The 26,613-nt window shown below is 40.4% G+C and overlaps 1 protein-coding gene across 2 annotated transcripts in view; it reads left to right on the forward strand.

The window, feature by feature from the left end:
* LOC143041533 (uncharacterized) overlaps positions 1-26,613 on the forward strand; it is a 266,756-nt gene that overhangs the window by 220,200 nt on the left and 19,943 nt on the right. Inside the window, exon 23 of one of the 2 annotated variants that reach the window (XM_076213521.1) lies at positions 26,593-26,613. This exon is cut by the window's right edge and continues 86 nt beyond it. The exons of the other annotated variant lie outside the window; for it this stretch is intronic. Coding sequence (XP_076069636.1) covers positions 26,593-26,613 — 21 coding nt within the window. The remainder of the gene's footprint in view (positions 1-26,592) is intronic. 2 annotated transcript variants of the gene reach the window in all.

A 26,613-nucleotide genomic window follows, 5' to 3' on the forward strand; every position in this document is an offset into this window, starting at 1 on the left:
TCTCTTTCATAGGGGGGACTTTCCCCTCCCACTCGACATCTCTAAGTTCTATATTCTCCTTCATAAACACTGATTTAAAGTGCTTGTTCATAATTTTTGCCATTTCTATTTCCTCTGTGTATTCTATTCCTCCTTGCCGTAGTGTTAGTAATTCTTGTTTGTTTTTCAGGTTTACAAATCTATAGAATAGTTTTGGTTGATCTTTAAATTTTTCTATAACATCTATTTCGTATTTTCTTTTTCTTCTCTGCGCACTTGTACATTTTCATTTCTATAATTAGCATATATTTTCCATTTTTCAGATTTTTTGTTTTTCCTTCATTTTTCCAAGCTCTATCCCTTTTATCTTTTAACTCTCTACATCTTTTGTTTTAACAACACTCTATATATCCCTTTTCTTGTTTTTGTCTTGGAACATACTTTTCCCTTCCTTCCTTATAAATTCTTGTTAAATTTTTCCATTTCTCTTCTACTGTTGTTTCCTCTTTGTATATCCTTTCCCAGTCTGCTTTTTGATAAAAAATCTCATTTTATCATTCATTTTTCATACATCATTCTTCCCTTTCTATATTGTTCGTTTTTTCTCATGTATTTTTCTTCATTTAGTTCCAGTTCTACTAATATGTGGTCACTTTTACTTAGTGGTGTCTTATATTCAATCTTGTCCACTATTTCAGGTTCTGATGTGATTATTAGGTCTAGTCTTGAAGGCTCTTCCTCATTTCTATACCTAGTATTCTCTTGTATCCATTGTGTCATTGTATGTTCTATAATCATATCAAGTAGTACATTTCCCCATAGGTCATCTCCACCCTTCACTGTCATTTCTTCCCAGCAGATTTCTTTATAATTAAAGTCACCCATTATAACTATTCTTCCTCCATCATCCATCATCCATTATCTTATTTAGTGTTATCTTTGTGTCTTCTAACATATTCTTGTGTTCTCTCTCTTCCCACGAAGCCGTTTTAGGAGGCACATAATTTACCACAAACTTCCTGCTCTTCTTACACCTGTCCTCTATTTCCATCATGATCATTTCCACTCTATTCTTTCCATATGTAACATTCCTCCCATTTATATCCTTCTTAGTCAGGAACAACTCCACCACCTTGTTTTACCTGTCTGTTTCTAATCCAATAATTATATGCACCATGTCCTCCACTGTTGGGTGGTAATGGACCTTTCAATTTTGTCTCCACAATTCCCATTATGTCAGGTTCCTTTTCCATCAGGTAATCATTCAGTTCATTCAAGCCTGTCTCATTCATCATTCTATATCATCATCCATCTATATTTGTGAAGGACACTTTTAATTTTCTGCTACCTCCATCCTGTTTTCTGTTTCCCTTCTGTTTTTCTCTCCTATGAACCATTTCCTCACTTTCATATCCACTACTCTCCAATAGAATTTCTCTTTGTCTGACTCTGTTCTGTTCTCATTTTTTCCCCTTAGCTTTGATTTCTTTTGTTTTCTCTTCCTCTCTTTACTCTTTATTCATCTCTCTTTTTATCCATAACTGTTTGTACTGATCACTTTCTGCTAGTTTTCCCGTTTTTTATAAGACATTCTCTGCTGTCGTTTGTGACTTGAATTTAATATTAATTGGTCTGGTCTTGTCTATTCTGTATTTTCCGAGACTATACATTTCTTCAATTTCTTTTCCTATTTCATGTTCACCTTCTTGAAATATTGTTAGTACCTTGTTCACTCTGTCTTTCTCTCTTTTTTTTTTTTTTACTCTTGTCGTCCTATTTGGATTATGTTTCTCTTCCTTTCCTAACGTAATTATACATTTCTTTTTATCTGCTAAGTCTCTTACTCTATTCTCCTTCTCTCTCATCACTTTAATTGTGTCCTTAGTGTGTTCCTTCATCTGTTGTTTGACTATATCTCTAAATTCAATGTTGCTATTTTCTTGAACTTTTCTCCAACCCTTTATTTCTTTTGCTATGGACTCTTTATTCTCTTTATTATTCCTCTTTAATTCCTCATTCTCATCCTTTACTTCTTTTAACTGTCTTTTTAATTCTTCTATTTCTTTAGTCAGGTTTTGATTCTCCTTCTTTAGTCCTTCAGGTTTATCAACTCTTTGTGTAACTAGTGTTAATTGGTTAAACCTAACCTCCTGTACTGGGGTGGCAAATGAATACGCAAAGATTTAAAGTTTCAATGGTATATTTAGATACGCAAAAATAGCACAAACACAAAATGCGTGCAACCGTTTTCAAGGCTGCTTGGAAACTAACGCCACGCTCACTTATTTCGAGCCAAAAACAAACGGCGCACATCGGATCTGCGATATCTTACAATATAACATAACACATTGTAATGCATAAAATAAATACATAACAGCATAATATAAATAATGTAATACAATAAATATATATATACACCGTGCCAACACATCGCTCGTCCCGCGCCCTTGGTGCACACACCGAGCAAACAAGAAAAAAAAAAAAAAAAAAAACTGACCGAGGCAAAGAGAATCTAAATAATACAAAGATAAGCCACACACAAACCACACACAAAACAGTGGCAGACAGAAGTGTGGGACAAATGGATTTAAAAGCACACCCAAATACATTAAAGAAACACATACAGACAACATATACAAAGACAACATATACAAACACAAAAAGGAACATAAGACTGGCGCCAGTTAACAAAAGACAAATAGAGCAATTGCCGGACGTCCGGGACATGATACTTAACATCTAAACACGACAAAATACAATACAAGACAACACAAATGGGAAACATCACAAGAATACAGAAATGGGAAACATCACAAGAGTACATAACACTACACAATGAAAATTCAGGTAATTACAGGAATACATAACACTACACAATGAAAGTTCAGGTAATTACAGGAATACATAACACTACACACTGAAAGTTCAGGTAATTACAGGAATACATAACACTACACAATGAAAGCTCAGGTAATTACAGGAATACATAACACTACACAATAAAAGTTCAGGTAATTACAGGAATACATAACACTACACAATGAGAGTTCTGGTAATTACAGGAATACATAACACTACACAATGAAAATTCAGGTAATTACAGGACCCCTTGACCTAAGGTCATAACAATGAGGGGTAGCTAAACAAGGCAAAGTTCTTGCCGGGGGCCCAGGAGGTGGCCGGGTAAAGGTTGGAATAGGCGCTTGAGTCTTCTTGAGCCTATCAGCGTGTGCAATCTCGCTAAGGCCTGTAGAGGGGTCAAAAATCCTGAACTTGTTAGGATGTAGGCGTTCAGTCACCAAAAGGGGACCCACAAATTTACAATTTAATTTTGAAAGGCGATCAGGCATGCTTTTGAAAACATGATCACCCACACTTATGGTCACAGGTGTTGCACGAGCATGTTGTTGTTTCAAAATGTCGGCCTTTGAAACAACCAGTTTATCTCTAACAGAGTTATAAATATCATGCAGCACATGACTCTGTAGTTTACTATAGTCATCTACATTGTAGAGGGGACGAGCAGGGCTGTCAAGCACATCATATGGGAGCCGTTTCTCAGATCCAAAGATAACATAATGGGGCGTTTTTCCCGTGGAAACATTAATGGTGCTATTGATACAAGTACTAACATGGGGAGGCCAATCCTCCCAAGACTCATGAAAATTACTAGCAAGGTGACGTAGGATCTCTAAAATTTTCCTGTTCCTCTCCACAAGACCATTGGACGCTGGATGATAAGCAGTCACGAATGTCTGTTTGATACCATAACGTTCACAAATACCTGCCAAAACCTCGTTCTTAAATTCAGTCCCATTATCACTAAGGAGCACCGAAGGAGTGGTGTATGGACACAACACATGGGAAACTAAAGCATGTGCTACAACTGGTGCAGATTTGTTACGTAAGGGAGCTAAGACTACAGAACGACTAAAATGATCCACACACACAAGGACATACACAGAGCCCTGCGTGCTACGAGGCAGTTGCAAAAGGTCTATAGCCACAGTATGAAAAGGGCGAGAAGGAGTAGGGTACTCTAAGATGGGAGCAGTGCTCGTAGAACCTTTGTTCTGGGCACAAGAACTACACCGGGCTACATGAGAGGTAGTCGCATTTTAGGCCAATAATACTTCTTCCGCGCCATAGCCAGAGTTTTGTCACGACCTGGGTGACCAGCCTGAGGGGCATCATGAGCAAGGGACAAAACAACGGGAACTAGAGTCTCAGGGATCACTAGCTGTGCCACATCTTGCTCAAACATTTCCACATTACGAATGAGAACCTCGTCCTGCAGGGAAAATTGGTTCAGAGGTATTGGTAAAGCTGGTAAGGTGAAATCATCACCAGACTCCAAAGCATAAATGAGAGCAGACCAAACAGGGTCTTCACGCTGAGCTTTGGCCAGATCCTGCAGGGAAAAGTTATGAATCACGGTTACAGCAGCAACAGGGATATTCCGTGAAAGTGCATCAGCAACATGGTTCGCACGCCCGGGGATATGCTTTAGGGTTGGATTGAATTCCTCGATCGTGAGGAACCATCTGGCTAGGCGACCTGACAGATTCTTGCCCTGAAAAAGCTGAGTGACAGCAGTGTGGTCCGTGTAGACTGTAATAGGATATCCAAAAATGATATCACGGAAGTGCTTTAAAGCCCACACCACTGCCAGGGCCTCTAAATGAGTAACAGAGTAACGGGACTCAGGCTTGTTAAGAATGCGACTAGCATATACAATAACATGAGGTCTACATCCATCTACTTGTTGCATGAGTACAGTTCCAATACCTGTACCAGAAGCATCTGTACAAATAGTAAAGGGGATACTATAATCAGGGAAAGCCAACACAAGTGCTTCAGTAGGAGCAAGCTTCAAGGAATCAAAACTTGTCTGATGGACATCACGCCACTGGAAGGAAGAGTCCTTCTCGAGAAGGCGGGTGAGAGGGGAAGCAATTGAAGCAAAGTCTTTAATGAATGCACGATAGTATCCTGCAAGTCCAAGGAAGGAACGTACATTTTCAACTGACTTCGGTATAGGGAAGTCTCTGACTGCCTTGATCTTTTCACCTGTGGTATGGATACCATGCTTGTCTACAACATGACCTAGGAATTGGATACTAGCCTTGAAAAAAGAACACTTGGGTAAGTTGAGTTTCAACCCAGCTTCTTCAAAACGTTGCAAGACCATGGACAACTTAGAAAAGTGGCTTTCCACATCTTTGGAAACTAGAATCAAATCATCCAGGTAAACAAAAAGTTCATTCCTAATTAAGCCATGAAAAATGGAGTTAACTAAACGCTGGCAAGTCAAAGGAGCATTCCGCAAACCCATGGGGCAACGAAGCCATTCATAGTGCCCACTGGGAGTCGAGAAGGCCGTGATCTTACGAGACTTCTCCTCCAGGGGTATCTGCCAAAAACCTGTTTTTAAATCTAAAGTGGTGAACACCGTATTACCATTGCCAATGGTCTGAAGAAGCTCGCTTAAGATAGGCAGAGGATAATGATCTGGAAGAGTGACCTCATTGACTTTCCTGTAATCAACAACAGGACGAAAATATCCATCTTTCTTAGGCACCAGGAGAAGAGGCGAGTTCCACTCTGAGTGGGACTCCTGTACAACACCTTCACTCAACAAATCGTCAACCAAGGACTGGGCTATAAGCCGACGAGAGTGAGGTAGCCTGTAAGAGGGGACGTAAACAGGACGAGTGCCTGGCTGAAGATCAATTCTATGAACCACACGATCCGTAACCCCTAACGGATCACCTGGTAAAGCCAAAGCCTGACGGTGGGTAACTAGTAGGTCAAGGAGACGAGGCGTCTCTTCAGGAAAATCAATCTCGCCTACAAATGTGGTAAGCTCAGAAGCTAAGTGAGCAGGGTCACGTGCTGGAGGAGACTGTAGAACAGAAGCTGGTAAGCAGCAACGTGTACCACCTCAAAGGAGCCTAAGTGACTGCCAGGAGAGAGAGGAATAGGAGCATCCGTGACATTGGTTACCATCGCTGTGGTAACATGATCCTCACGAATAGTGGAGAGAGTTCCTTCTAGGGCAAGCCGACGAATACGAATAGAGTCAGGCAAAGAGAGAACGTCAGACCCAATCGGGGCACCTGAGACGCGCACTGGAACTCGAACAGAACTTGAAGGTTCAATAAGATGCTCTCCTACAACAACAGCAGCACAATGAGCAACAGGGGTAGAGCGCTTAGAAGTTGGGACAGGCACATGTGCGGACTGATCAAGCACAGGAGAATCACAAACAGAAACTGGCCTATCCGAAGCAGAGATATCAAAATTGCAGAAAGTCACTACACGGCGACTAGGAGAAATATCTATGCTATGAGCTGTAAGAGCCAAGAGACAATCACACTTAAGGACAATGCCAGAGACAACAGCAAAAGTCACATTGAAGACTAGCATGCGAGGGAAACTGTAAGGGAAGACAAACAGACCCAAGAACAAGCAAGGGAGAACCTTGCACAGAATGCAAATTATTACAAAAGGGAGATAAAGGGAGATTATACAATTCCCGTAGAGCAAAGTAAGCCTTTCTACTTAACAGACTACATTCTGCACCAGTATCTACAGTAACAGAAAGAGGCGTATCCCTAGTAAGAAATTGAAAGATAAGTAATTGATAAGACAAGCTTCGTTCATTTTCTTATTTTTTCCACTAATTTTACAAGTCGGGGGAGGTTGTTATCTCTTTCCTCATTAAATCCATAAAATTAATTATCTTCTCTTTCCATTGAGCTGCTATTAACTATATTTTACTCTTAATACCTCTGCTCCCCTTTTCTAGCTCGTCTGTGTGATCTGCACACCTTTTGTTGACACCCCTTCTGACGTCCGGGGCCCATTCGTCCCCTTCCACATTTCCTTCCATTCTCCTCAATAATGTCTCTCCTTCTCCTTTTTCTTCACCTGCCCACTACACCACAAGCTTGCGCCTTCCAAACTAATACAACACAGGTACTCCCTCGTCGCTGTAGTCCACAATTTTTTTTTTTTTTTTTTTTTTTTTTGCTCAGGTCTAATCTTCACTGTTAGTCCGACGTGTGTGTGTGTGTGTGTGTGTGTGTGTGTGTGTGTGTGTGTGTGTGTGTGTGTGTGTGTGTGTGTGTGTGTGTGTGTGTGTGTGTGTGTGTTTTACCTAGTTGTATTTATCTAAATATATTTTACGGGAATCTTCTGGAACTTTTCCTCCCTTCAATGAATTGCTTATTAGACTATGTATTTTGTCTGTTAGTTCGTCCCTGCATTCTCTCAAAATCCAGTTTCCCATTTCATCTGGTCCATGCGATTTTCTAACATCGAGATTACTCAAGTGATTCATTATTTCATTCCTTGTTATTTATTTCTCTTTCGTAGGGGGGACTTTCCCCTCCCACTCGTCATCTCTAAGTTGTATATTCTCCCTCGTAAACACTGATTTAAAGTGCTTGTTCATAATTTTTGCCGTTTCTATTTCCTCTGTGTATTCTATTCCTCCTTGTCGTAGTTTCACTAATTCTTGTTTGTTTTTCAGTTTGTTGTTGACAAATCTATAGAATAGTTTTGGTTGATCTTTACATTTTTCTATGACATCCTTTTCGTATTTACTTTTTTCTTCTTTGCACACTTGTACATATTCATTTCTGTAACTAGTATATATTTTCCATTTTTCGGGTCGGATTGACGGCGAAGATTGGAACTCTGAAAAAAACACGCAATTTTCGTGGAATTCAACGACGATGGAGTACCTGTGTTGTATTAGTAGGGAAGGGGAAACCTCCATGTGAAATGGGCAGGTGAAACAAAAGGAAAAGGGGAGGCCTTATTGAGGAAAATAAAAGAAAATGAGGAAGGGAAGGAACGAGCCTCAAACGTCAGAAGGGGTGTAAACAGGAGATGTGCAGACGACACAGATGATGTCGATCAAGTAAGCAAAGCTGTTAAAAGTAGTAGTATAAATAAGAGCAGCTCAATAGAAAGTGGAGATAATTATTTGTATGGATTTAATGAGGGAGAAGATGAAAACCTCCCCCGTTGAGCAAGTCTAGAGGAAAAACTAATAAAAATGAAGGAGCATGGGAGGTTAGGTTTAGCTAACTCGCACTAATTACACAAAAACTTGATAAATTGGAAGAACTAAACAAGGAGAACCAAAACCTAACTAAAGAAGTAGAAGAATTAAAAAGACAGTTAAAAGAAGCAAAGGATGAGAATAAGGAATTAAAGAGGAATAATAAAGAGAATAAAGAGTCCATAGCAAAAGAAATAAAGGGTTGGAGAAAAGTTCAAGAAAATAGCAACATTGAATTTAGAGATATAGTCAAACAACAGATGAAGGAACACACTAAGGGCACAGTTATTAAAGTGATGAGAGAGAAGGAGAATAGAGTAAGAGACTTAGCAGATAAAAGAAATGTATAATTTTATTAGAAATGGAAGAGAAGCATAATCCAAATAGAACGACAAGAGCGAGAGAGGAGAAAGAAAAAGTAAACAGAATGTTAACAATATTTCAAGAAGGTGAACGTGAAATAGGAAAAGAAGAAATATATAGACTCGGGAAATACAGTATAGACAAGACCAGACCAATTAAGGTTAAATTCAAGTCACAAACGACAGCAGAAAATGTCTTATCAAAATCAGGAAAACTAGCAGAAAGTGATCAGTACAAACAAGTATGGATAAAAAGAGAGATGAATAACGAGGAAGAGAAAACAAAGGGAATCGAAGCTAGGGGAAATGCGAGAACAGAACAGAGTCAGACAAAGAGAAATTCTATTGGAGAGTAGTGGATATGAAAGTGAGGAAATGGTTCATAGGAGAGAAAAACAGAAGGGAAACAGAAAACAGGATGGAGGTAGCAGAAAATTAAAAGTGTCCTTCACAAATATAGATAGATTAATAACAGGCTTGAATGAACTGAATGATTACCTGATGGAAAAGGAACCTGACATAATGGGTATTGTGGAAACAAAATTGAAAGGTACATTACCACCCAACAGTGTAGGAAATGGTGCATATAATTATTGGATTAGAAACAGACAGGTAAAACAAGGTGGTGGAGTTATGTTCCTGACTAAGAAGGACATAAATGGGAGGCATGCTACATATGGAAAGAATAGAGTGGAAATGATCATGATGGAAATGGAGGACAGGGGTAAGAAGAGCAGGAAGTTTGTGGTAAATTATGTGCCTCCTAAAACGGCTTCGTGGGAAGAGAGAGAACACAAGAATATGTTAGAAGACACAAAGATAACACTAAATAAGATAATGGATGATGGAGGAAGAATAGTTATAATGGGTGACTTTAATTGTAAAGAAATCTGCTGGGAAGAAATGACAGTGAAGGGTGGAGATGACCTATGGGGAAATGTACTATTTGATATGATTATAGAACGTACAATGACACAATGGATACAAGAGAATACTAGGTATAGAAATGAGAAAGAGCCTTCAAGACTAGACCTAATAATCACATCAGAACCTGAAATAGTGGACAAGATTGAATGTAAGACACCACTAAGTAAAAGTGACCATATATTAGTAGAACTGGAACTGAATGAAGAAAAATACAGGAGAGAAAACGAACAATATATAGAAAGGGAAAAATTATGCATGAAAAAAAAAGATAATTAAAAAAAAAAAAACAGACTGGGAAAGGATATACAAAGAGGAAACAACAGTAGAAGAGAAATGGAAAAATTTGGCAAGAATTTATAAGGAAGGAGGGGAAAAGTATGTTACAAGACAAAAATAAGAAAATGGATATGACAATTTTTGGTAAAACAGAAGATGTAGAGAGTTAAAAGATAAAATTGAGGAAAGACAAAAACCCGAAAAATGGAAAATATATAGTGATCATAGAAATGAATATGTACAAGTGAGCAGAGAAGAAAAGAGAAAACACGAAAAGGATGTCAAAGAAAAATGTAAAGATCAACCAAAACTATTCTATAGATTTGTAAACAACAAACAAAAACAATCAAGAATTAGTGAAACTACGACAAGAAGGAGTTGAATACACAGAGGAAATAGAAATGGGAGAAATTATGAACAAGCATTTTAAATCAGTGTTTACGAAGGAGAACATACAACTTAGAGATGACGAGTGGGAGGGGAAAGTCCCCCCTATGAAAGAGGTAGAAGTAACAAAGAATGAAATAATAAATCACTTGAGTAATCTCGATGTTAGAAAATCGCATAGTCCAGATGAAATGGCAAACTGAAGAAATTGCTAAAGAAATTAGAAACTGCAGCAGGAATGCAGGGCAAACTACTTAAGTGGATGGAAGACTTCTTGCATGAAAGAAAAATGAGAGTGGTGATAAGAGACAAACATTCCAATTGGAATAAGGGGATTAGTGGAGCTCCACAAGGAACAGTACTGGCCCTAATAATTTTTGCTATATATATTAATGATATGGATAAAGGAATTGAAAGTTATATGAGCTTCTTCATAGACGATGCAAAAAAGTTGAAAAAAGTGAACACCGAAGAATATTGTGAATCACTGTAAAGCGATCTCAATAAAGTATGGGAATGGAGTAGGATGCGGGAGATGGAATTCAATATTAAGAAGTGCAGTATAATGGAATTTGAAAAAAGCAATAAAAGAATAGTGGGATCATATAAATTGGGAGATTAAGAAATTTAAATTAGTGGAAAAAAAGAAGGATCTAGGAGTCATTATTATGAATGATATGTCCCCTGAGAAAAATATATACAAAAAATTTGGAGAAACTTATAACTTAATGAGATCAAAGTGGCATTTACATACCTGGACGAAGAAATGGTGAAGAAAATACTAGTCACTTTGATAAGACTAAGATTGAAGTATACAGCGACGACGTGGTCACCAAGTACAAAAAAATTATAACAAAACTTGAAAGAATACAAAGAGCAATTACGAAATTGGCACCAACGCTCTCAGAGCTATCATATGAAGAGAGACTGGCAAAACTTGAGCTACAGACCTTGGAGCAAAGAAGAGGGAGAGGAGACTTGATAATTATTTATAGAATAATGAAATACATAGAAACTATTGATAGAGAGGAGCTAATAAAATGGAATAGTAGAGACGTTTGGAACAGATTAGATGAGAATGTGGTGTGTGCAAAAACGATACACGAATTTAAAAACAGTCTGGATAAAACAAGATATGGAGACGGGACACCACGAGTATAGTTCCCCTTCCCGTAAAATACAACTAGGTATAACTAGGTAAATAAACACACACACACACACACACACACACACACACACACACACACACACACACACACACACACACACACACACACACACACACACACACACGCGCGCGCGCGCGCGCGCGACCAAGAAGAAGAGGATTTACGACGAAAAAGGAAAACCTGGTTTGTACTGTAGGGGTGGGGAGTGAACGTGAGTGCCCGAAATGGTATCTATGCAGTGCTAGTTAATTGTATTAACTCGAAATTAGCAAAAATGAATGAAAACGACTCGAAAGCCAGTTGCGAATCAAAGCCATCTGGCGGCAATCCACTGAACCGCGATGTAAACAATCAACAAAGCACGTGTTACGACAATGATTTCTTAGGGTTTGGTAAGTACGAAAGAAAGAACTTAAGTAGATTATTAGAGATAGAGAGAGAGATGAGCAAAAATAGGACTCGGTGGGAAAATGAAATCATGGACTTAAGAAAAGAGGTCATTGGTTTAATTGATTGTTTAACTAAGGCTAACCATGAAATTTCTGACCTGAGAAAAACTAACTTGGATCTTACAAACGAAATTAAAGAAATGAAAAGAGACATAAATGAACTGAAGAATGATAATGAAAAGGAGAAAACTAATGATAATAACAATAGCGAAAATCTAAAGCAGGAAGTGAACAACACATTACAAGAATTGACACAAAAGATCGAAGAAAACTTAGGTGGGGACAGTATCCAGGAAATTAAGAAGTGGAAAGAAAATATTGAAAATAAAGAAATTGCTTTCAAAGAAATAGTCAAGCAGCAAATGCAAGATAATGCAAAAGACACAATCATTCAAGTGATTAACGAAAAAGCAAATTGGGTCAGGGACACAGTAGATAGGAAGAAATGTATTGTGGTTTATGGGCTTAAAGAAGAACAAGGATTGGCGAGGTACATGAGAGAAAAAGAAGAAAAAGAGACAGCAGTAGAAATCCTTAATGAAATTCAGGGGGGAGACAGTGATTCAGGCACAGACCTAGAAGAGACTTACAGAATTGGCCGCTATACTAAGGATAGGAATCGACCTCTAAAGATAAAACTAAGGTCACAAGTGGTAGTAGAAGACATATTTGAAAAAGTAGGTAACTTGGCAAAGAGTGAAAAATACAATAAGATATGGATAAAAAGAGAAATGAGTACTGAGGAATTAGAAAAAGAAAGGGCACTAAGAGAAGAAGCAAAGGAAAAAAACTTGAAAAGATCGGAGACAGAATGCAAAGAATTCCAGTGGAGAGTAATAGACTTGAGATTAAGACAATGGCGCTTCAAAACGAACAAAACAAGGGAAGAAGAAACCAGGGAGAAGGAAGAAAATTAAAAGTGGCCTATACCAACATTGACGGACTAATTTCGGGACTGAACGAACTCAATGATTATCTGTTAGAAGCAAAACCAGACATAATGGGAATTGTAGAGACTAAACTAAGAGGTGAAATACCATCCACTGTTATCGGACAAGGTTTATACAACTACTGGATAAAAAACAGAGACAAGAAACAGGGAGGGGGAATCATGTTCTTGGCCAAGAAAGACCTAAAGGTGAAAAAAATTGCAGAGGGCAAAGGTAATGCTGAATTGATCATGATAAAAGTCGAAGGCAAGAATATGAAAAGTAGAAAGTTCGTGGTGACTTATGTGCCTCCAAAAACAAGCGCTTGGAAAGAAATCGAACATACAAAAATGCTAGATGATACAAGAAAATCACTCAATGAGATACTAATGGGTAAGGGTAATCTGGTAGTTATGGGGGACTTCAATTGCAAAGAAATTTGTTGGGACAGCATGACAGTGCAAGGAGGAGATGACTCGTGGGGCAATGTACTGCTAGATATGACCATGGAGTACACAATGACCCAATGGGTCCGTGAAAACACAAGGTACAGAAATAATGAAGAGCCATCGAAACTAGATCTAATATTTACAACAGAGCCTGAAATAGTGCATAAAGTCCAGTATGAGACACCAATTGGAAAGAGTGACCATGTACTCATCGAAACTATACTAAAGGAAGAAATAGACATAGAGAGGAACGAAAAGCATAGGAAAGGAAGACTGAGGTACAACAAAACAGACTTTACAAAACTAAAGACATTCTTCCGGAATGCAAACTGGGAAATATTTTACAGGGAAGAAACAACAGTGGAAGAGAAATGGAATATATTGATGGAAAACTACAATGAAGGGGTAAACAGGCATGTACCAAGACAAAAGCGAGAGAGAGAGTACATTAAATGTTGGTTCAACAAAAGATGCAGTGAGGCAAAAGACAGAAGGGACAAAGCTTGGAAAAAGTGGAGAAAAGACAAAAAACAAAGCAAATGGCAAATTTATGTTAACTATAGAAATAAGTATGTTAATGTGAGAAGAGAGGAGAAAAGGAACCATGAGAAGGATATTATAGACAAATGCAAAGAGCAACCCAAACTATTCTATCGGTATGTGAATGGTAAACTTAAAAACAAACAGGAATTGGTGAAACTATGCCAAGGAAACATAGAATACACAGAAGATTTAGAGATGGCCGAAGTCATGAACAATCACTTTAAATCTGTCTTCACCAGAGAGAAAATACCAAATTGTGACATAGATAAAAACAAGAAATCTCCCCTCATGAATGAGTTTACAGCATCACTAAAGGAAATATCAGAACATTTATCAAGGCTGGATGTCAGAAAATCATATGGCCCGGACGGTATTGCAAATTGGATTCTAAAGGAGTGCGAAGAAGAACTAACAGACAAAATACACATCTTAATAAACAGCTCACTCAAAGAAGGAAAGATACCCGAGGACTGGAAAAACGCTAACATTGTACCAATACACAAAGGAGGAAACAAAGAAGAACCCACCAACTATAGGCCAGTATCACTAACAAGCACCATAGCCAAAATTTGTGAGAAAATACTCAAGAATAGATGGGTAAAACATCTGGAAGACAATGACATATTAAACCCAAGACAATTCGGATTCAGACAAGGAAGATCATGCTCCACAAACTTAATATGCTTTTACTCAAGACTAATAGACATAGTGCAAGAAAGAAATGGATGGGCTGATTGTGCATTCCTAGACTTGCAAAAAGCCTTTGACAAAGTACCACACAGAAAACTACTAAAAAAACTGGAACACATAGGAGGAATACAGGGAAACCTACTAAAATGGATAGAGGACTTTCTGACTGGTAGAAAGATGAGAGTAGTGCTCAGAGAAAAATATTCAGATTGGAAAGAGGTGATCAGTGGAGTACCGCAAGGATCTGTGCTGGCACCAATAATGTTTGCTATCTATATGAATGACATGGATGAGGACGTGAACTGCTACATGAGCTTCTTTGCCGATGACGCCAAACTGCTAAGGAAAATAGAAACTGATGAGGACTGTGAAGCACTGCAAGAAGACCTAAATAGGGTATGGAACTGGAGTCAGAAATGGGAAGTGGACTTTAATACTAAGAAGTGTAGCATAATGGAGTTTGGAAAAAGCAAAAACAGAATATCAGGAAAATATACAATTGGAACCAAAGAAGTAAAGAAAGTAGGATCCGAAAAAGATTTGGGAGTAATTATCACGAACGACTTGTCCTATGATATACAGATTAATAAAATTGTCGGGGAGACTTACAACTTGCTAAGATCAATAGAAGTGGCGTTTACATACTTGGACGAAGACATGCTGAAAAAAATATTGGTTACATTGATAAGGCCTAGATTAGAGTATGCAGCGACATTGTGGTCCCCCAGTACCAAAAAGAATATAAAGAAAATAGAAAGAATCCAAAGAGCAGCTACAAAAATGGCACCTGCACTTGCAAACCTATCATACGAGGAGAGATTGGCTAAACTGGAGTTACCGACACTGGAGCAAAGAAGAGAGAGAGGTGACCTATTGACCATCTACAGAATCATGAAAGGCACAGAGGTACTCGATAGAGAGAACTTACTTAACTGGGACAAAAGAAACACAAGAGGACATGGAAAGAAAATAAAAAAACATAGCTATAGAAGAGAACTGAAGAAAAACAGTTTTCCTCATAGAGTTTTGGACACTTGGAACAAACTGGACAATGGAATAGTATGCGCAAAAACCATTCATGAGTTTAAAAACAAACTAGACAGTGCAAGATACAAAGGCGGGACATCACGAGCATAGCTCCCCTTCCCGCAAAATACAACTAGGTAAATACAACTAGGTAAATACACACACACACACACACACACACACACACACACACACACACACACACACACACACACACACACACACACACACACACACACACATAAACACACACTTTCGTCGGATGGACGGCGAGAATTAGTGTAACGAAGAAAAAGTGAAATTTTCGTGGATCTCAACGCAAAAGAAGTAACTTATTGTATTTAAAGGAAAGGGGAAAGCTCGTGGTGTAGTGGGAAAGTGAGGAAAAAGGAGAATAGGGGGTATTACTGAGGGAAATGGAAGGAAATGAGGAAGGAGAGGACATGGTCCAGGAGGCCAGGCGTCTTGTAAACAAGAGAAGGACCGATGATTTTGTTGAAGGGATTAACAAAAATGTAAAGATTAGAAACATAGATAAGAGCAGCACAATTGAAGGTGAGGATAATAATTTCCAGGGATTCAATGAAGGGGGGGGGGCGGATACCAACCTCCCCCGATTAGCAAAAACTTGAACAAATGATCGAACATTGGGAGAATAGGTTCGGTAACATAGCAAAGATTGCGCAGAGAGTTGAAAAATTGGAAGAACTAGAGCAGGTGAACAAAAACTTAACTAAAGAAATAGAAGAATTAAAAAGACAGTTAAAAGAAGTAAAAGAGGAGAATGAAGAACTAAAGAGGAATAATGAAGACAATAAAGAGACCATGGCAAAAGAAGCACAGGGTTGGAAAAAAAATCCAAGAAAACAGTAAAGTGGCATTTACTGACATAATTAAACAGCAAATGAAAGAACAAACTGAAGACTCAGTTATTAAAGTGATGAGACAGAAGGGAAATATAGTAAGAGACTTAGCAGATAAAAAGAAATGTATAACTATATTAGGAATGGAAGAGAAACATAACCTAAATAGAACCACAAGAATCAATGAGGAAAAAGAAAAAGTAAGCAGTTTACTAGAATTAGTTCAGGAAGATTAACCTGAAATCATGAAACAAAAACTCGGAAAGTACAGTACAGATAAGACAAGACCAATTAAGATTAAATTCAGGTCACAAACGACGGCAGAGAATATTTGAGCAAAAACAGGGAAACTAGCAGCAAGTGAACAATATAAAAAGGTATGGATAAAAAGAGAAATGAATAAAGAGGACAGAGAGGAGAAAAAAAATGAAAAGACATAAAGCTAAAAAAAAAAAAAAAAAAAAAAAAAAAAAAAAAAAAAAAAAACCGAGAAAAGAACAGCCCAAAAAGGAGGAATTCTATTGGAGAGTAGTGAATATGAAAGTAAGGAAATACAACATACTAGAGAAAAACAAAAGGGAAACAGAGAATACAATGGAAGTGGCAGAAAACTAAGAGTGTCTTACACAAACATAGATGGATTAATAACAGGATTGAATGAGCTGAATGATTATCTGAAGGAAAAAGAACTGGACATAATGGGAATTGTAGAAACGAAATTAAAAGGTCCACTACCACCCAACAGTGTGGAACATGATGCATATAATTATTGGATTAGAAACAGAGAGACAAAACAAGGGGGTGGAGTTATGTTCCTGACTAAGAAGGATATAAACGTGAGGTGTGTCACATATGGAAAGAATACAGTAGAGATGATTATGATCGAAGTGGAAGACAGAGATAAGAAGAGCAGAAAGTTTGTAATAAATTATGTGCCTCCAAAAACAGCCTCGTGGGAAGAGAGTGAACATAAAAGTATGTTAGAAGACACAAGGATAACATTAAATAAGATAATGGGAGATGGAGGAAGAATAGTTATGATGGGCGACTTTAATTGCAAAGAAGTCTGCTGGGAAGAGATGACAGTAAAGGGTGGAGACGGCTCATGGGGAAATGTTCTACTCGAGATGATTATTGAACATACAATGACACAGTGGATACAGGAGAACATTAGGTATAGAAATGAAGAAGAATCATCGAGACTAGACTTAATAATCACATCTGAACCTAGAATAGTGGAAAAGATTGAATATAAAACACCAATAAGTAAAAGTGACCACATATTGATTGAAATGGAACTAAATGAGGAAAATACATGAAAAGAAATGAACAATATAGAAAAGGAAGCATGATGTATGAAAAAACAAACTTTGATAAAATAAGAGAATTCTTTCAAAAAGAAAACTGGGAAGGAATATACAAAGAAGAAACAACAGTGGAAGAGAAATGGAATATTTTGACAAAAATATATAAAAAAAAAGAGTGGAAAAGTATGTCCCAAGACAAAAACAAGAAAAAGAATATGTAAAGTGCTGGTACAACAAAAGTTGTAGGTAGTTAAAAGACAAAAGAGATAAGGCTTGGACCAAATGGGAGAAAAACAAAAGACCTGAAAAATGGAAAATGTATACTTGTTATAGAAATGAATATGTACAAGCGTGCAGAGAGGAAAAGAGAAAATATGAAAAAGATATCATGGAAAAATGTAAAGATCAACCAAATTTATTTTACACATTTGTAAACAACAAACTGAAAACAAACCAAATTTGGAGAAATTAAGACAAGAAGGAGTTGAATACACAGAAGAAATAGAAATGGTGGAAATTATGAACAAGCATTTTAAATCAGTGTTTACAAGGGATCGAATGGAAAGAGAAAGTCCCCCCTATGAAAGAAATAGAAGTAACAGAGAATGAAATAATGAAACACTTGAGTAATCTTGATGTCAAAAAATCGCATGGACCAGATGAAATAGCAAACTGGATTCTGAAAGAATGCAAGAATGAACTGGCAGACAAAATACATAGCATAATAAACAGTTCCTTGAAAGAAGGAAAAGTTCCAGAAGATTGGAAAAGAGCAAATATAGTACCTATATATAAAGGGGGAAATAAAGAAGACCCTACAAACTATAGACCAGTCTCTCTAACAAGTACAATAGCAAAAATTTGTGAAAGAATTGTCAAAAGTAGATGGGCAAAATTTTTCGAAAAAAAAAACCGTGCTAAATCCAAGGCAATTTGGATTCAGACAAGGACGATCATGCGTCACCAATTTAATATGTTTCTATTCAAGGCTAATAGATATAATACAAGAAAGAGATGGATGGGCTGATTGTGCATTTCTAGACCTAAAAAAAGCTTTTGACAAAGTACCACATAAGAAGTTGCTTAAGAAATTAGAAACCGAAGGAGGGATACAGGGCAAACTGCTTAAATGGATTTAAGACTTTTTGCAAGAAAGAAAAATAAGAGTAGTGATAAGAGACAAACACTCAAAATGGGATGAAGTAATAAGCGGTGTTCCCCAAAGAACAGTTCTGGCCCCAATAATGTTTGCTATATATATTAATGATATGGATGAAGAAATTGAAAGTTATATGAGCTTCTTTGCAGATGATGCAAAACTATTAAAAAAAGTGAACACGGAAGAAGATTGTGAATCACTACAGAGTGATCTCATTAAAGTATGGGAATGAAGTAGGAAGTGGGAGATGGAGTTCAATACTAAAAAGTGTAGTATAATGGAATTTGGAAAAAGCAAAAAAAGAATAACATGATCATATAAATTGGGAGAAGAAAGTATAAAAAAGTTGAAAATGAGAAGGACCTGGGAGTCATTGTTATGAATAATATGTCACCTGAGAAACAAATAAATAAGATTTTTGGTGAAACTTATAATTTAATAAGAACAATCAAAGTGGCGTTTACATACCTGGATGAAGAAATGGTGAAGAAAATACTAATCACTCTGATAAGACCAAGATTGGAATATGCAGGAACGATATGGTTACCAAATACAAAAAAATGTATAACAAAACTTGAAAGAATACAAAGAGCAATTACAAAATTGGCACTAACACTCTCAAAACTATCATATGAAGAGAGACTAGCAAAACTTGAACTACAGACACTAGAGCAAAGAAGAGAGAGAGGGGATTTGATAGCTATTTACAGAATCATGAAAGGCATAGAAATTAAAATGGGATGATAGAAATCAAGAGGACACGGAAAGAAAAACAAGAAAGACAGCTATAGAAGAGATCTGAAAAAGAACAGCTTTCCTTACAGAGTGATAGACAGTTGGAACAAGTTAGATGAGAAAGTAGTGTGTGCAAAAACAATACATGAATTTAGAAATAGTTTAGATAAAATGAGTTATGAAGACGGGACACCACGAGCATAGCTCCCCTTCCCGTAAAATACAGCTAGGTAAATACAAATAGGTAAATAAACACACACACACACACACACACACACACACACACACACACACACACACACACACACACACACACACACACACACACACACACACACACACACACACACACACACACACACACACACACACACACACGCACGCACACACACACACGTCGGTCGAAGTGACAACGAAGTTTGGAACTCCAGGAAAACTTCAAGTTTCATCAATCTCAACAACGAGGGAGTACATATGTTGTATTAATAGGGAAGGGGAAAGCTCGTGGTGTAGTGGGAAAGTGAAGAAAAAGGAGAAAGAGAGGGAGTACTGAGGAAAATGGAAGGAAATGAGGAAGGGAACGAACGGGCACCGGATGTTAGAAGGGGTGTTAACAAAAGATGTGCAGAACACACAGACGAGGGAGAACAAGGAAGCAGAAGTGTCAAAAGCAGAATTATAGATAATATTTCTTTGTCGCGGCTCGTGCCACTTAAATTTTTTTTATCGGCTTAAGAAACCTGTACAGCGAAGCTATAGCGATAATCCCATACCACACTCCTGGTCAAATGGCCACTTCCCGAAGGTTGAGTGTGGTTGGAATTTTTCGCCAGAATCATCAGAAATTTAAAATTCCCGGCTCTGTGCAGGCATGCGCCTTGTTGACCCCACCTCCCCCTCCCTACCCCTCCCTTCTTAGTCGGCTCGCCTGAGTCGTCACTTCAACGAGAAATGAAGGCTTCGCCTGTGGGAGGAGGGAGGGACCCTAAATCTGTGCAGGTTTCTTAAGCCGATAAAAACAATTTAAACGGCACGAGCCGCGACAAAAAATATTATCGGCTGAAAGAAACCTGCAGAGCGAAGCTATGTATGAGACGAGGACAGGTGGGAGGAGAGGTGAAGCCTGATTCAAACCGTTATTACGTGTGTGTCTCCTATGTGAGACTTATTCATTTTATCACTCAGTAGAGGGGAGAAAAGAAACGTCAAATACCCACACCGAAGAATTTGACATGCACAACATTGCACTGTTCACACAATGCGTAAATTATACGAAAATCGTATCCGGTTCAGCGGTTCCTGGGCCCCTCCCCACTCCTCGGTCGCCCTTTGCCCCCTAAACTTTTTTTTTTTTTTTTTTTTTTTTTTTTTTGAGATGAGAGGGGTGTAGCCGTTTCCATGGCGAGGGCTGTATAGTGAGGCAAGATAGTCGCCGGTGCCCTGTTGGTGGAGTCAGCCAGCCAAGTCAGGAAGTCCAGAACCGTGCTGGATGAGATGGTCCCCATCGTGTGTCTCCGAAGGCAGTTTGAGATGGTCCCCATCGTGTGTCTCCGAAGGCAGTTCCGAAATCTCCGTCCGCAGGACCCACACTGCCGCACTGAGGACGGAAGGTGAGCTCTGAGCATCTTGTCTGCTGCCTCTGTAGAGAAGAGTTGGCTGAGAGCTCCCCGTAGAAACTCCAAGTAACAAGTTGGAGTGACGCTTGGAGAGGTGCGGTAAGGCTGTTGGCTAGACAGGCTGACCCCAGTAGAAGGGGAGAAGGGCCCCATCTCATTAGCTCCCCAAACCACGGCTGGGTTGGCCAGTAGGGAGCTATCAGGAGGACCTGACCCTTGCAGGACCTGAGGGTCTGCATCACCTTCAGGAGGACCGGTGTCGCTGGAGGAGGAAAATGAATACGTACTTCCAGCTGTGCCAGTCCTCCGTGAAGGCGTCTGGGCCTCCTGTGCGTGTCCTTTGGATGCAGGTGAGATAGAGGGGGAGCTGGGTCGTGTTTGGGGAGGCAAATAGGTCCACCTCTGGGGTGTCGTAGCGGAGGGAGAGCGACTCGAACACTTGTGGGCGTAGTTGCCACACCACGGAGGTCTCCTGAAACCTGGATCGAGCGTCCGCTTAGTCGTTCTGCCGGCCCGGAACATACTTCGCCGAGAGTGATATGGCCCTGCATGATGCCTCGGCGAAGATGTCTTCCGACAGGGCTAGGAGTGGACCTGGTCGGGCCGTAACTTGCCTCTACACGCACTGTACTGCCGTCACATTGTCTGTGTCCAAACGGACGCTCATGCAGGAGAATTCGGGGTGTCGCTCGAGTCATTCTTTCACCACTATCAGCTCCCGAAGATTGATGTGTAGTGACCTTCTATCTTCCGACCATCCCCGGCAAGCTTGATGTCTCCAGCTCGAGAGGACCCGGGTTGTTTACCAGGGACGACTCGGAGACAGGGGACGGATTGCGAGCGTATAAGATCAAAGTCTACGTCTAGGGCCTGACAAAGCAAGCCGTGAGGCGTTAGAGGACCATTGATGGTCGGAGGTATGGGGCTGCCGAGAGGCCTGATGACCCTCGGGGGCGCCACCCTCCGTACCATAAGACACGTCCCCCTGTCCTCCGAGAGGCCAGGGTTCTTACCACGGACGACCCGAAGACGTATGGGGAACGGGTTACGAGTGGAAAAGGTCAAAGTCCACGCCTAGGGCCTGACGATGCAAGCCGTGAGGCGTTAGAGGACCATTGATGGTCGGAGGTATGGGGCTGCCGTGAGGCCTGATGACCCTCGGGGGCGCCACCCTCCGTACCATAAGACACGTCCCTCTGTCCTCCGAGAGGACCGGGTTCTTACCACGGACGACCCGAAGACGTATTGGGAACGGATTACGAGTAGAAAAGGTCAAAGTCTACGCCTAGGGCCTGACAAAGCAAGCCGTGAGGCGTTAGAGGACCATTGATGGTCGGAGGTATGGGGCTGCCGAGAGGCCTGATGACCCTCGGGGGCGCCACCCTCCGTACCATAAGACACGTCCCCCTGTCCTCCGAGAGGACCCAGGTTGTTTACCAGGGACGACTCGGAGACGGGGACGTATTGCGAGCGTACAAGGTCAAAGTCTACGCCTAGGGCCTGACAAAGCAAGCCGTGAGACGTTAGAGGACCATTGATGGTCGGAGGTATGGGGCTGCCGAGAGGCCTGATGACCCTCGGGGGCGCCACCCTCCGTACCATAAGACACGTCCCCCTGTCCTCCGAGAGGACCCAGGTTGTTTACCAGGGACGACTCGGAGACGGGGACGTATTGCGAGCGTACAAGGTCAAAGTCTACGCCTAGGGCCTGACAAAGCAAGCCGTGAGGCGTTAGAGGACCATTGATGGTCGGAGGTATGGGGCTGCCGAGAGGCCTGATGACCCTCGGGGGCGCCACCTTCCGTACCATAAGACACGTCCTCCTGTCCTCCGTGAGGCCCGGGTTCTTACCACGGACGACCCGAAGACGTATGGGGAACGGATTACTAGTGGAAAAGGTCAAAGTCCACGCCTAGGGCCTGACAAAGCAAGCCGTGAGGCGTTAGAGGACCATTGATGGTCGGAGGTATGGGGCTGCCGTGAGGCCTGATGACCCTCGGGGGCGCCACCCTCCGTACCATAAGACACGTCCCCCTGTCCTTCGAGAGGACCGGGTTCTTACCACGGACGACCCGAAGACGTATTGGGAACGGATTACGAGTAGAAAAGGTCAAAGTCTACGCCTAGGGTCTGACGATGCAAGCCGTGAGGCGTTAGAGGACCATTGATGGTCGGAGGTATGGGGCTGCCGAGAGGCCTGATGACCCTCGGGGGCGCCACCCTCCGTACCATAAGACACGTCCCCCTGTCCTCCGAGAGGACCCAGGTTGTTTACCAGGGACGACTCGGAGACGGGGACGGATTGCGAGCGTATAAGGTCAAAGTCTACGCCTAGGGCCTGACGATGCAAGCCGTGAGGCGTTAGAGGACCATTGATCGTAGGAGGTATGGGGCCGCCCTCCGCACCACCAGACTCGCAGCAATGGGCACAAACCGGACCAAATAAATTTAAGAAGGCAACAACTGGTTCACTAATAGGGTGGTCGAAGAATGGGACAAACCGGCAACCATGCAGAAAGCGCTGAAACTATCAGTTGATTAACAAGCAGGAAACAGACTCACCGGCAAAAAACCAAAGGCCGGCAGCGGGTATGCCGCTCAGTCCGTCTCCGCGCTAGAAGTGACGACACAGGCGAGCCGGCTAAGAAGGGAGGGGTAGGGAGGGGGAGGTGGGGTCGACATTGCGCATGCCTGCGCAGAGCCGGGAATTTTAAATTTCTGATGATTCTGGCGGAATATTCCAACCACACTCAACCTTCGCTGTGCAGGTTTCTTTCAGCCGATAATAGCAACTCAATGGAAAGAGAAGATAACTGTTTTTATGGATTTAATGAGAGAGGAGGTGACAACCTCCCTCGACTAGTAAATCTAGAGGAGAAACTAAAAAAAATGTACTGTATGGTACGGTCCACAGAAATATTTATGAAGAGATTTTCTACGTCCAAGGATGCAATCGTTCCTTTTGAGCTGGTGTTAGCTAGGAGATCCAGGAAGTCGGTGGGAGACTTGACGCTGTAGGAAGCTGGCACGTAAGGTGTGAGGATTTCACTTAATTTCTTTGCTATGTGGTAAGATGATGTTGGGATCAGAGAGATAATGGGTCTAAGTTTGTTCCCTGGCTTATGCGTTTTGACTTTACCATAGCAATAACCAAGTCCATAGTCTCCAGATAACTTATGGAGCTTTGTGCCGCCTTTAGTAGCGTTAACGTTGTCAATAAGCTAATTTAATTTCTTTTTCAAAGATTCTGTTGGATCTTTAGTAATTTTCTTGAATCTGCTTGTATCACATAAGATACCGGACCATCCAGTATATAATCAACAGAGTTTACCATAATAATCACACCCCGAATTGTGATATCCCAGAACCTGTGATAAAGAAACTGCCAGAATGCTGTACCAAAGAAACACCATTCACCTGCCCGAGGGAGACCAAGTACTGCCAGATTGATGGAGTTGCCATGGGATCACCATTAGGAGTTCTATTTGCCAATTTTTTCATGGGCAGCATTGAAGAAGAGGTATTTGATGAGGTACAGAGACCACGAATATACTGCCGATACATTGACGATATTTTTGTTATGACCGAGAACATCCAACAGATTGAAGCCTTGCAACGACGATTGAAAGAAGCCTCTGGCCTCAAATTCACCATCAATCATAGTGATGAAGGTTCCCTCCCATTTCTTGATGTTCTGGTGAAACAGGGAGAAGAAACTTTCAACACCTCGGTTTGTGTTAAATCCACCAATCAAAGACATTGCCTAAATGGATCAAGCGAGTGCCCTCAGAGATACAAGGATTCTACAATAGGTGCCTTTATTAGAAGAGCCCTCACACACTGCAACAACTGGAGGGCCGTGCACTCAGAGTTGGAAAGGGCCACGCAAGTCCTCATCAACAACGGATTTGCCAACAAAGACATTGAAAGAATAACTAAGAAGATAAAAGACACGTGGTACCTAAAAAAGGACCTCTCGGAAGATGACCAAACACCAAAAAAGATCATTAATATATTTGATAAATCATTCTTCTCCACAGCATACAAGGAAGATGAGAGAATTATGAAGCAAATAATCAGAAGGAACATCAAGCCGACTTCCGCAGACACCAAAATTATTTTTAACATATATTACCAAAATAAGAAGACATCAAGCCTACTCATCAAGAACAACAACAAGCCCATCACCGATAAACTTCAGAGATCTCATGCCATATTAGGTATACGTGTAACCTTGGGGACTGCGCAACCCAGCCTTCTTCCTATATAGGTATGAACACCATGAAGCTGTCGCGTAGACTGTCATACCATCTGGCATCAGGTGTTCCTAAGAATCACTCCAAAGACACTCGCCACACCATCTTACGAAGGGAAACCCTGGTCAACAATACAGAAGTTTTAGCCACACACCAAGACACTAAAAGACTACCTTTCATGGAGGCTCTATACATAAACGATCTTTCCCCAAATCTTGATATACAAGCCCATGACCTGGAAGCGTTACCCAGCGTTAGGAGGTCCGCCCATTAGGGTGCTGGGGCGCAAACTGATGACGTCACGCACCTCTCAGCCAATGGGAGAACAGACAGTACCTAACCCGCAGCAATGCAGCTAATCACCATCCACCTTCCGGGTATAAAAGTTGCTGATCTTCATGGAATCTCCATTACTTCAATTGCCACTGAAGAAGCACCAGGAGGTGCGAAAACACGTTTTGGCTTTCGACTATGTCTATTTCTATATCATGGCATACGGCGAATTACTCGGACTCCTGCCTATGGAAGGCAAAGTCGCCTTACGAGAGAGAAGATTGACAAAAGGCTTTGTCACAACAAGCTTGCCAAATCATTCATATATATATATATATATATACATATATATATATATATATATATATATATATATATATATATATATATATATATATATATATATATGCTAATAAGAACACGGGTACGTGTGTTCACTTATGCAAAGTAGACCACTTGGAAAAAAGAAACTAACAAAGCAGAGCGCTTTCGTACATATATATAAATTCATATTTATACATACATATGATATGGTTAGGAAAAGAAAATACAGGATTTTTAATCTGAGTTTATCCCTGACTAGGTTTGCAGATAGTGTTTCTCAAAGAAATTGTGCTTTCCCTTATTATCAACAATGTAATAATGAGAGAGTTCTCAATTGACTTTTGATGGGTGTGGGATGGGTGAATGGTTGTATGCTGTCACCTAGCTGCTCCCTTATAAAAGGAAAAGGGCATTTTGGTATATGTATTGACGAATGCTTGCATCTAATGATGCAAATGATAACTCTAGAATTTGTGTATTTTCATTGCTGCGTGTCACTGTCACAATGAGTTTCACACTCACCCTGGACTGCATGGGCTTAGGCTCAATTCCAATAGCTACTGGTAACTGTTTTGTCTTTGCAGCGTGAGTAAATAGGGCAAAGGTGATAGGTAAAAATGCAACTAAGCATCTCTGACTTAAGTTCCTCTTTTATTATTTTTTCTACTGAACTTTGTGTTTGGAGTTATGATACTGAGTTGGTCTCAGCTGTAACTCATAATGTAGAATGTTATTAACTGTGGAGATGAACTTGATATGGTGCAGGGATGATGTAGGTGCTGTTGTTGTTGCTCGACAGCGTGATGGTGGAGGAGTGGGC

This window comes from Oratosquilla oratoria, chromosome 31 (assembly GCF_046742065.1).
Source record: "Oratosquilla oratoria isolate Oo_2021 chromosome 31, ASM4674206v1, whole genome shotgun sequence".
NCBI lineage: Eukaryota > Metazoa > Arthropoda > Malacostraca > Stomatopoda > Squillidae > Oratosquilla > Oratosquilla oratoria.